This window comes from Rhineura floridana, chromosome 3 (genome assembly GCF_030035675.1).
Source record: "Rhineura floridana isolate rRhiFlo1 chromosome 3, rRhiFlo1.hap2, whole genome shotgun sequence".
NCBI classification, from domain to species: domain Eukaryota; kingdom Metazoa; phylum Chordata; class Lepidosauria; order Squamata; family Rhineuridae; genus Rhineura; species Rhineura floridana.
The window spans coordinates 136,920,857-136,933,100 of NC_084482.1; the positions used below are offsets into that span (position 1 = coordinate 136,920,857).

Below are 12,244 nucleotides of genomic sequence, written 5' to 3' on the forward strand. Positions count from 1 at the left end.
AATGAAATGAAATGAAATGAGATACTGCAGATTTGATTCTGAGGCATTCTGGATGCAAAGCAGAAGCTCTGCCACTGAGCTGCAATCCTTTCCTCTGATAGCATGTGCTTGCACATGTTAGACTAATGTGTGTTGTCAGGGACACTTGCTGACTTGGTAACCATATGTTTATCATATTCATACTAAAACATCTTAGGTATGCAGCTGAAAAACATAATGTTTTAAACTGATGCTGAGTAATGAACCTGTGTGTTTTTACTTCTGACATAAGGAAAAACCAGGATACGCATTGAAATCTGGTGCCTATAGATTATGTTTCAGAGACACATGTATTTTAAGGATTTTTCTATTAGCAGCAACCTCCAACAAATTCAAAAGCAACTTTTAAAACTACTCTAAATATACTGCCCTATACTATTTATTGATACTAAAGCGGATGTTTTGTTCAGTTATTAATTGTATGTTATCGACTGTGGTGGGGTTTTTTGTATTTGCTGTTTTAATATGTTTTAATTTATGTTGTACATTGCTTAGAGATTTATTTAAATATAAGCAGTATATAAATTGTCTAAATAAATAAATAATAAAATAAAAGTAATTTGGGCATTTAAGTTGCCTATAGATGAAGTGATATTGTTTTAGTTTTAAATCTGAAATTGGCTATATTTGCATAGGTAATTTTCATGTGTGTTGCATTCGTGTGAGATTCTGGATCACATCTCTGGGCTTGGTAGTTACTGTCATTCACAATAATGATCAAACTGAAATTTTAACACACTAAAGTGTTGACACATAATGCCTTAAGAGTTTTATGTCACAATATTGTTTTCTATTTGCTGTTGTAAAAGTTACATTTTTCTGTCTGTTTCAGGTCTGGTGATGTCTGCCATCACTGTCATAATTTTAGTATTATACTTTACTATTGAAAACTTTGTCGTCAGCAAGAAGCCATGGCTGCCTGAATGCACTCCGATCTATGTTCAGTATTTTGTCAAGTTCTTCATAATTGGTGTTACTGTGCTTGTAGTTGCTGTACCAGAAGGACTTCCACTTGCTGTTACTATTTCCCTTGCTTATTCTGTAAAGGTAAGGAACAGTCCTGGAGCCAAGATGAAAAGAAGCAGTCCTTTGCAGAGTTATTTAATTGGATTTAATTTGTTCATAGGCCATTTAATTGTTATTCTGGAGTAACTTCGCTCCTTGCTATTCCTATTATGGAACTAGACTAATAGTTCAAACATAATGGGATGACTTTACTCAGGGGGATCTCTTTACAGAGCATCAATGTGGTGCAGTGAATGGAGCTTAGACTTGGATGTGGAGACCTGGATGTCATTGATTCAGTCTTTCTCTTCACCTCTTCTCCTCACAGGTTTGCCATGTTGAGAAAATGAGGTAACCCCCATGTAAACTACACTGAGCTCCTTGGAGGAACTCCAGATTTCTCAATTGAACTGTAGACAAGTGACAATGAAAGTCCAAGCTCTTAATTTTGATCATTTTCTAATTATATAAAAAAATATTTCTCTTATAGTAGATCAATTAACAGTAAGAATATATCCATAATTAAATTACAGTAGCAGACTTATAATATGCATATATAACATAATCTGATAAATGTGAGTGCATTTGAATGGGAATCCAAACACCAATGGAGAACCTAAAATACAATTAGCAATGAAATTTATTGCCTCAGGATAGGGTTTTTACAGTAAATCTCTGTACTGTCTGATGAGGGTCTCCTGTGCTAGTATTGCATGGAGTTATGTGTGAGGCTTTTATTAGTTGTGGTGAAGTGTAATGGGATTCATGGTCTCTTTTTTTTCCAAAGAAGCATTTCCAGGATGTTGGTAGGCGCTTGTTATTGTAATTTACATTCTACTTTCCCCAAGCTCATTGTACAAAAATTATTATTTAATAAAAAATAATAAAAAAGAATCACAAGAAAATCTGCTGTGGTACTAGTTTCTCTCTCTATCTGCTCCCTTGCCATGCCCAATTATCATCTTGTATTACTTAGATATGAACAAGATCTCAGCCCCATGTGCAAAAATGTAACATTAGAGGTTTATGTGTAACACATCTTCTTCATCTCCTTCTCAATTTGCTAATACAGCCCAAAGGACTCTCAGAACCATGCAGAATTTATCATTTACTATTCTGCTTTGATGTCTCATAACATTCTCTTAAGTTTGAATTTCTCTTCAGATTTAGTTATTTCAACTTCTGTTTTCCTGGCACACAGAGCAATGCCCATGCATTTGATTTCTGCCATTTTTCTGGTTTGGCTTTCCAGAATTTGTAAAGACTGCTACATATACCAGTGCCTTACAATCACTCAGCCCTCTAGCCAAGGTGGGGCAAAAGGGTGGGCTGCCCTCCCTGAGTTGTGCTCCCCCCCGGATTTTCTTTTCAGAAAGTTGTCTTTTTAATTTGTGCCATGACAGACAATGACAGCCTCCATTTAAAGAATGATCCTTTGTTGTAAGAACAGGACCAATTAACCAATAGGACCCTCTAAAAATTCATTGAATAAGGCCAAGTGCACAACAAAAGCCTCATCTGGAAGAGCTCCCAAGAGTCTGCTCATTCAAGACTTTCCCTGACTGAGGGTGGATTTGTCATTATCACAATCGCCTGATAAATGAGCCTGAAAAAAACAGCCTTTATAGTAACATTACCCTTGAAAAGTTAAATACTATAACTTTGTATTATGAGCTAAAGTTAGGCTCCACCCCTTGGGCTTTCCTTTGCTCTGCTGTTTGGTTTCAGTTGTGTTCTTTACCCAGCCACCAGTAAAGAAGCATGTTTGTTTGCCTGCAGTAAGAAGTAAGAGTTTGTTTATTCTGCTGTTTTTATGTTGACTAGAGCAAGACTGGGCGCTTATTGCCAACGGGTGAAATAAAGAAATAACTTAAAGTGATGTGAAAAAATATCTACTCTAATTTACTCTTTATTCTTTTCAGGCACTCACTATACTCACAATCATAGTAGCTTGTTTCTTCTTTTTCTTGAGTATTTGATGGCAAAGGGTGAAAACAGCCCTGGAGGAACAGAAACAGTGCCTTGCGCACTACAGCTAGCTGGCTGGCTGGCCACATAGGCTGTAGTTCAGGCCTAATTTCTGGATTTCCCAGTGTGTGCAGCTCAGCATGTGGCCTTTCCAGGGTTTCTGGACATAAAAATAAACTCAGCAACCAGAAAAAAAAATCAATTGCTTTCCAGAATTAGTTTTGACTAAGTTAGTCCTTTGTATAGCAGTCAGTTAAAATGTTTTACCTTGATATCCAACAAGAAGGAAAATCTTAAGGTCAGGAACAAAACTAGAATGAGAAACACTCAGGAAGGAATTTACATCTTTTGTATCCCCTTATTCACTGTATTCTTGACATCCTTTTTTCTTGTGAAACAAAAAATATGCCATTTATTTAATTCCTTTGTTACCAAGTTTTCAAGATATCATAGTTCAATTCCTGTTGTTCTTACTTAATTTTCTGTTAACGTGACCTTTACATAGTCCATTATGTAAGTTAACACATTTTCTGCATGGAGGAGAAGTGAGAGGGAAGGTCACTGCCTTTCCCTTCCCCAAACCTGGCCCTCACATTCTGTCCATGAGTGTGTGTGTGAGGGTATTGACTGGTGCTATGCATCTCCCCCCTGCCCCCCAAAATGCCCCACCTAGAAATGTTGCTGCTCCAGCTGACAAGGAAGGCTGTCTACAGGGCTACTATCACCACAATTCTTAATAAAAAATTTAGTAACATTAATATCCTGACATTCAAAATAATATTTATGAAACATTTTTTTATTATTATTATTTAGATTATATAAACACAATCTTAACAACAAAGAGGCAAACTAAAGACAAGCAAGAAAGGCTGGTAAAGGGAGGAGAGGTTAGGGAGCAGTGAGGGCTACTATAAATATTTGTAATACAATTATGAGCATATCTTGTATTTCTCTTTCACTCATGCTGCCTTTAAAATCTGTCACTTTCTCTACCACTGCCCCGTACAAATGTTTCCATCACAAATAATGATTAATGTTTGAATGGTAAACGGTGCTCACTGGGATCCCCACTAATGTGTAAAACTAACACCAGAAACTTTCCATTAACTAAAAGGAATGTAAGTACAACAGTGCAGACAACTGAATGTTAAAAAGCAAGCAAAGAAAAAAAGAAAGAACTGTGTTTTAATCTGCATGATCACTCATGCACACAACTTACGTAAATGGAAAAGTATCACAAAAAAGAAAGAAATGGAAAGTGGAGTAAGAGCAAACTGTGCTTGCACTGTTTCCAAAAAATAAATTTAAAAACCCTTAATGTAAAATTGGAAGATAAGTAAAATGGAACACAGGACAGAACCATCCATAGAAGAATTAAAAAACGAAACAGAAGAAATCTGCCCATTCCTACTATGGCCTAATGCTTTGTGTGTCTGTATTTTCAAATTTATTGTCACATAAGCCTTTTAATATAATTCATTGAAATGTTGGCAAAGATTAAGTCGCATTAATCCCTCACTTACAGGAACGGTACAGAAATGCATTTTCTGTACCTGAAGTTACTGTATATGTTTTACAAAGACAAATATGATTTTGAGGAAAGATTAATGCATATGTACTACTTAAAACAAATGATAATGCATTTTATTAGCATAAGGGATTTTCATCCTATTTACCAAATAAGCTTTTATATATTTTTTCCAGAAAATGATGAAAGATAACAATCTGGTCCGTCATTTAGATGCATGTGAGACTATGGGTAATGCTACAGCCATCTGCTCTGATAAAACAGGGACGTTAACAACCAACCGGATGACAGTAGTACAAGCCTATACTGGAGATGTCCATTACAAAGAGATCCCTGACCCAGATTCCATTTCAGCCAAAACTCTGGATTTGCTGGTTAATTCAATTGCAATCAACAGTGCTTATACTACAAAAATTCTGGTAAGTAGGCTGTGCTTTGTTAATATAGTACTTAGAATTCTCTTTCCACTTTGAAAAAATGTGATGTGAAGGGGTAATCAGAGTAAGAATAACTTGAAAAAAAGTCTTATTATTTTTAGAAAACTATTCTATATCATCACTTACTTGCTCCACACCAAATTTTCACTGTTTTAGATAAAAAGTGGGCTTCCAAGAAGTGCCGAAAGGGCCCTCCAAAGTCTCTTAAATTATCTTTCTTGTTTTTCAGTTCCTGTGCACAACTCAGATACGCACAATTCAAGCTAGTCAGTGGTCACGTCGTCATCATTGTAGCAGTAGCAGTAGCGGTAGTAGTAATATGTATAGTGCTTTCCAGTGTACAAAGTGCTTTAAATGCACTAGCTGTTATCTAACAACACTGCAAGGTAAATTGCTATTTTTATCCTTCCTTTTGCAGATAACGATACTGATGCTGAGAGAAAATAGCTTGCCTAAGGCTATCTATTAAACATGATGACACCATAGTTCCATGTAACCAATCAGATTTGGCTAGAAGTGTAGTCTTACAGCCAGAGCTTGGAAGATTACTTTTAAAAAGTAATAAATTACAGTTACAGTTACATGGCCCAAAAAGTAACTGATTACTTTTTCTCAAAAGTAATCACTACGGTTACATTTCAGTTACTTTAAAAATGCCTACAAGGTGCTGGCCTTGGCTGCTGCACATCTAAGTAGCCTAAAACAATATTAAAAATAAACATACACATACAGAGGTAGTAGAAATTTTTTTTTATCCATGATAGCAATGGTGATCTCTCCGCTGGTAAGGTAGGTGGGGAGGGAGGCAGAGGCCACTATGCAGATCTTTGCACATCAAACCAAGTGCAACCTCCCCAGCCAGCCAGCAAGCATAATCTCTCTCATTTAACCACCTCCTGGACCCTGCCCTGCCACCAACTAAGGGACACTCACCCAAGCAAACATTTTTGCCTGAGATGCAAAAAAGTTAAAATACTGCAAATGCAGCACAGTAGCCAGAGAGGGTGGTGGAGGCCACTTTGCGTGCCAAGTGCAAACATACACACACACGTTGTCATCTTTCACCTCCACAGTTCTTTATCTTCATTCTGCTGCTGCCTCCTTCTCCTCCTTTATCCATGTTCTTGCCCTCAGGCTCCTTTTTCCCTCCACTCCATTTTTTAAAACAATTGTTTTCTCCACTCCACCCCATCTCACTCTCTACCTCCTCCTTTGTCGCCTCCTACCCACCCACAGACCATGATGATAATGAAAGTTAAAGAGGAAAGCACAAAAGCAGGACTATAGCTGAACGTCAAGAAGACTAAAATAATGACAACGGAAGATTTATGTAACTTTAAAGTTGACAATGAGGACATTGAACTAGTCAAGCATTATCAATACCTTGGCACAGCCATTAACCGAAATGCAGACAATAGTCAAGAAATCAGAAGAAGGCTAGGACTGGGGAGGGCAGCTATGAGAGAACTAGAAAAGGTCCTCAAATGCAAAGATGTATCACTGAACACCAAAGTCAGGATCATTCAGACCATGGTATTCCCGATCTCTAGATCCTAGAGTGGCCATCGGCCAGATAGGCGACAAAGAAATTAAATTTATTATTATTATTATTCTATGTATGGATGTGAAAGTTGGACAGTGGAAAAAGCAGGTAAGAGAAAAATCAACTCATTTGAAACATGGTGTTGGAGGAGAGCTTTGCACATACCATGGACTATGAAAAAGACACATAATTGGTTGTTAGAACAAATTAAACCAGAACTATTATTAGAAGCAAAAATGATGAAACTGAGGTTATCATACTTTGGACACATCATGAGAAGACCTGATTCACTAGAAAAGACAATAATGCTGGGAAAAACAGAAGGGAGTAGAGAAAGAGGAAGGCCAAACAAGAGATGGATTGATTCCATAAAGGAAGCCACAGACCTGAACTTACATCTGTACAGGGTGGTTTTTAACAGATGCTACTGGAGGTCGCTGATACCTAGGGTCGCCATAAGTCGAAATCAACTTGAAGGCACATAACAACAATAAATGGCATGGTCACTGCACATCTTGGAGACCATTGCCTCTCTTATGTCCTGCTCTAAAATAAATGAAATATAATTTACTAAGCTTTTTAAGGGTGAAATGACATTGTGTCCAGAACCAGAAATAAGGAGGTGAGTCACAGGTAAATGGGTTGAATTAGGACCACATTTATTTCCAAGCACATCGGCAGGGGAAACATAGGGGAAGGGTTGTGACTCAGCTGCTTTGCATACTGAAGGTCCCAGGTTCAATCCCTGGCATCTCCAGGCAAGGCTAGTGCTGCATACACACCATACATTTAAAACACCTTATTTCCCCCAAAGAATCCTGGGAACTGTAGTTTACCCCTCCCAGAGCTACAATTGCCAGCATCCTTAACAAATTACAGTTCCCAGGATTCTTTGAGGGAAATTACGTGCTTTAAATTAATGGTGTGTATGCAGCCTAGGGAGGACTGCTGCCTGAAACCCTGGAGAGTCACTGCCAGTCAGTGTCAAAAATATTGGGCTAGACGGTCCAATAGTATAAAGCAGCTTTCTATGATCCTGTGTAACATTACCATACAGGAAGCTAGCGCTTCCTTCTCCTGCAGGCATTACCTACAGATTATTTGGAAGAGTCTGCCTTTGCCCAGGGACAGGGCATCAGTTCTCATTACCCATTTCCCCAAGACATACCCTTTCTGGTAAGTAAGTTAAAGTTAAAAGGGCCAATTCATATGTTCTTGTCTGTGGTCACAAGGCCCTCAGTGACTCTACTGCCTCAGTTCCATATAAAGTAGTGTTACAACTTATTACAATCAGATAAATAGTATAAGTTCAACCTTTTTAAATAGCATAATAGACAATTAGGCAAGAGAAAATCAATTCACTTCCTAACCGCCATACATCAATCAATCAAACCATTAAACACACCAATACAATTAAATTCCCAGCCCCCTATATAACAACCATCTAACTGGAGCTGGACATACATATCATTCTGTTCACTCAAAGATACCCTTACATGATCAACATGCTCACATCCATCAAACACAATCAATTAATTTTTTACAAGTGTAAAACTAATTATAAAAAATATATCCACGCATAATTAAAATACACCATGTCATCAAAACATTAAAAACTGTTATTATTAAAATGTACAATGAAACAAATGTCTGGCATGTTCCAGCCTCTCCTATATAGTAGGTTATCCCATAGGGCTCCATGGAGCCCTTTTTGTTTCTGTCCTTCTTTCCTGAAGTTAATGCTATGCTGAGCTGATGGGAAACTACCATTATGCTATGTTATTATTACTGGAATGAATTCATATGGGAATCAGCCAGAACTCCATTAGGGGTTCCAGATGCTCACTGAGGGGAAACAGTTGTTTTCTTAAACCCTTCTTAGAAATGATGAAGTATTTATTCAGGATTTGTTCACTGGCATTTTATAGTAGGTAGCAAAATTTTCTTCTTTCCCACATCCCTCAAACACCACTGCCAATCTGTTTTCACAAGACTCAAAGCTCTGCATTAAACCAAGGCCACCCTGTTCCATTTGCAGATGGGCTAAGCAGGACCTAGGTTAACTGATATGATGAAGCCCCCTGCCATTGAGATCCATACTCTGCTGATGGGTGCCACCTTTTAGGGAGTAGCAGGGGAGGCAATGGGACTATCAGGGGAGGCAATGGGATGAGTGGGGGGCAGTGGGACGAGCAGAGGAGACAACGGGACAAGCGGAGAAGGCAATGGGACTAGCAGGGGAGGTAACAGTACTAGCAGGGGAGGCAACAGAACAAGTGGGGGGCAGTGGGACGAGCGGAGGAGACAACGGGATGAGAGAGGAAGGCAATGGGACAAGCGGGTGCAGTGGGACCTGCGGAGGAGGCAATGGTACTAGCAGGGGAGGCAATGGGATGAGTGGGGGCAGTGGGACAAGTGGAGGAGGCAACGGGATGAGCGGGGAGGCAACGGGATGAGTGGGGGGGTGGGATGAGTGGAGGGGACAACAGGACAAGCAGGGAAGGCAACAGGATGAGCGGGGGAGGCAACGGGAGTAGCGGGGGAGGCAACGGGGCTAGCAGGGCAGGCAACAGGACGAGTGGGGGGGGCAGTGGGACAAGTGGAGGAGACAACGGGATGAGTGGATGGGGCGGCAGGACGAGCAGGCTGGAAAGGGTAACACACACACACATTGTCACTCACCTCCATTCTGCTACTGCTGTGTTCTACTCCTTTATCCTTGCCCTCCAGCATGGTCTGGCTCTCAACTTCCTCCCTCGTGCCTCCTAACACAGAGCACAAGGGAAGGAAGAGCGACGTTGCACAGAAGCCCAGTTTGAGGCACATGTATTTCATCTACCAATCAGAGGAGCAGAAGACTTCCCCTGCTCCCCCCCAATAACGTCTAAATGTAACGTTGGAAATGTTACTGTTGCTGCTAAAAGGTAGGGAAATTACTAGTCATTCTATTACTAGAAAAATGTAATGAAGTTACCCACTCGTTACTTTAAAAAGTAATGAATTACAAGTAACTCGTTATTTCTAACGAGTTACTTCCAAGCTCTGCTTACGGTCATACCCATTGTTGTTGCAGTTTGGGTTCAACCCAAGAGAGTATATTTTACTGCAGCAGGTTTGTGGCTATACAAACAAATATGCAGGATTTTACAGGAATTGATATAGACAGAAAATACAGAGAGATCAAAGAGGGCATCATAGTTTGCTATGAACCTGAAGCAATTTTTATTATTTATGAGGATTTTAAGGACAAAGAGAAAGGTGACAGTGATAAAGCACATACAGTGGATTAAGCATAATATCCTTAATGTTAGGGGATGCACAGTTGTGTGTACTCATAATTATAGCTGAGAGATTGATACATGTATTGGAGGGAGAGCTTCTTCAGTCTCCTGTCTCACTCTTTTCAACCACCCTAAGTATTCCTGAGTTTCCACTTGTCTAGCCTAATAACAAGATAAGAAAGAGGATGGCAGAGGATGCCAAATAATCACAATTATTTATCTATATATTTATATAACTTAGACAGCCAGTGTGGTGTAGTGGTTAGAGTGTTGGACTACAACCTGGGAGACCAGGGTTTGAATCCCCACACAGCCATGAAGCTCACTGGGTGACCTTGGGCTCTTAGCCTCAGAGGAAGGCAATGGTAAACCCCCTCTGAATACCGCTTACCATGAAAACCCTATTCGTAGGGTCGTCATAAGTCATAAGTCATAAGTCGGGATCAACTTAAAGGCAGTCCATTTTCATTTAGGGTGCAATCCTTCTGGTAGTTATGCTGAGCCAAGGGGATTCAGGATATGTCATAGCTGCAGAGGGAGAGGGAGGGTGTCATACAGCGTGGCTATGCTAGTAGGAACCCCTCACCTGAGCACAGCCGCAGCACAGCCGAGGAACTTTGCCGCCACCTGGGTGCAGCCGAGGCTTGTCCAGCACAGCCGAAGCTGGCACAAGGCCCAAAGAAAGGGCATTCCGGGGGCTTGTGCTGCATTCTGGCCCTGCTTGGCCTGTCTTGCCACCCCCAGTCCCAGCAGATGCTATGCTGGGAGAAAGGGCGGCAGAAAGAAGCATTCTTTTCTTTTCCTTCCACATGCTTCCCTCCCCAGGGCTCCTCAGTATGGTGGCCCTTTACTCTGGCTCCGCTCCTGCCAGCTCCACTCCCACTGGCCTTCTCTGTGTTGGATTGCTCTGTTAGTTGGGACTAAGCTTTGCTAGATTGCGCTCAGTGTAAGAGTGTACTGTGGACTTCGTAAAAAATAGTCCTGTCCAACCAATTAAATGTTAAAGTGTAGAGAGCAATCAGACACACATTTAATCAAAAGGAGCACGATAAAGGAGCTCCACTTCATATGTATTATATTATTCCTGAAGAAATACATTACTGACAATTCATGACCATAGCTGTTGGGCTATAAGGATATACGGGTGGGTGTATATTCATTTGCTTTTGCAAAAGAGGAGGCAGGTAATGGTGTGATGACAACATTTTGGGGAAACATTGAGATCATGTGTGATCATATACAATATCAATAATCTTGATCTGTTGCTTCCTTCACAGTGAGTTCACTGTGATTCTGACAGTGAGATACTTCACGTAATTTTCAGGGAATACAGTAGGGCCCGGTTCCTGGTGCTTAGCTTCCTGGCATTCCGCTAATGTGGTGGCTTTCATTCCCTGTTTTAAAGCCAATTTTGCGCTTTTGCGGCATTTTCGCATGATGCGCCCCATTATACTCCATGGGGTTCCGGTTTATGATAATTTCCGCTTTACGGCAGGGGTCTGGAACAGAGCCTGCCGTATAAGCGGGGCCCGCCTGTATTCAGATATGATTGCAAAAATATCAATTTTTAAGAAGTATTCAGATGTGATTATCCATATATTTCCCCTATTTTCTTAATAAAAATTTCTTCAGATCCAAGGTTGCTATATTAATTTAATTTCATGGGGATTATAAGAACATAAGAAGGGTCTGCTGGAACCGGCCAGAGGCCCATCTAGTCCAACACCCTATTCTTACAACCAGATGCCTATGGGAAGTGCACAAGCAGGACCTTAGCACAGGAGCACTCCCACCCCACCCCCATAGTTTACAGCAACTGGCAGAACATAGCCATTTGATACCATTATCCTTCATGAATTTGTCTAAACCTCTTTTAAAGCCATCCAAGTTGGGTGGCCATCACTGCCTCCTCTGAGAGCAAATTCCATAGCTTAACTGTGCAGTGCATGAAGAAGTACTTTCTTTTATCTGTCTTGCATCTTCCAGCGTTCAGCTTCATTGGATGTCTGCAAATCCTTGACATCTCTAATACTAGAGAGGGAGAAAAATTTATCTCTATCTACTCTCTCCATGCTAAGTGTAATTTTATAAACCTCTATTATGTCACCTCTTACCTTTTCTCTAAACTAAAAAGCCTCAAATGTTGCAAGCTTTCCTCATAAGGGAGTCGCTCTATCCCCTTTATTATCTTGGTTGCCCTTTTTTGAACCCTTTCCAACTCTACAATATCCTTTTTAGGTGAGGCAACCAGAACTGTACACAGTATTTCCATTGTGGTCACACCATAGATTTGTATAATGAACATTAATGGTCAGGAACATCTAATCAAACTTTTTGCTGATAATATTCTTTTATTTTTAAGGAACCCACAATCTGCATTTCCACATCTGACACTCAGTTTGTCTAAATTTAGTTCAGATGAGCATCTCAAGATGAATTATGG

General features: G+C 40.1%; 1 protein-coding gene across 1 annotated transcript in view; it reads left to right on the forward strand.

The window, feature by feature from the left end:
• Nucleotides 1-12,244, forward strand: part of ATP2B2 (ATPase plasma membrane Ca2+ transporting 2) — a 462,511-nt gene that overhangs the window by 318,748 nt on the left and 131,519 nt on the right. Inside the window, exons 10-11 of the mRNA XM_061618080.1 lie at nt 872-1,086; nt 4,717-4,959. Of these exons, the coding sequence (XP_061474064.1) occupies nt 872-1,086; nt 4,717-4,959 (458 nt within the window). The remainder of the gene's footprint in view (nt 1-871; nt 1,087-4,716; nt 4,960-12,244) is intronic.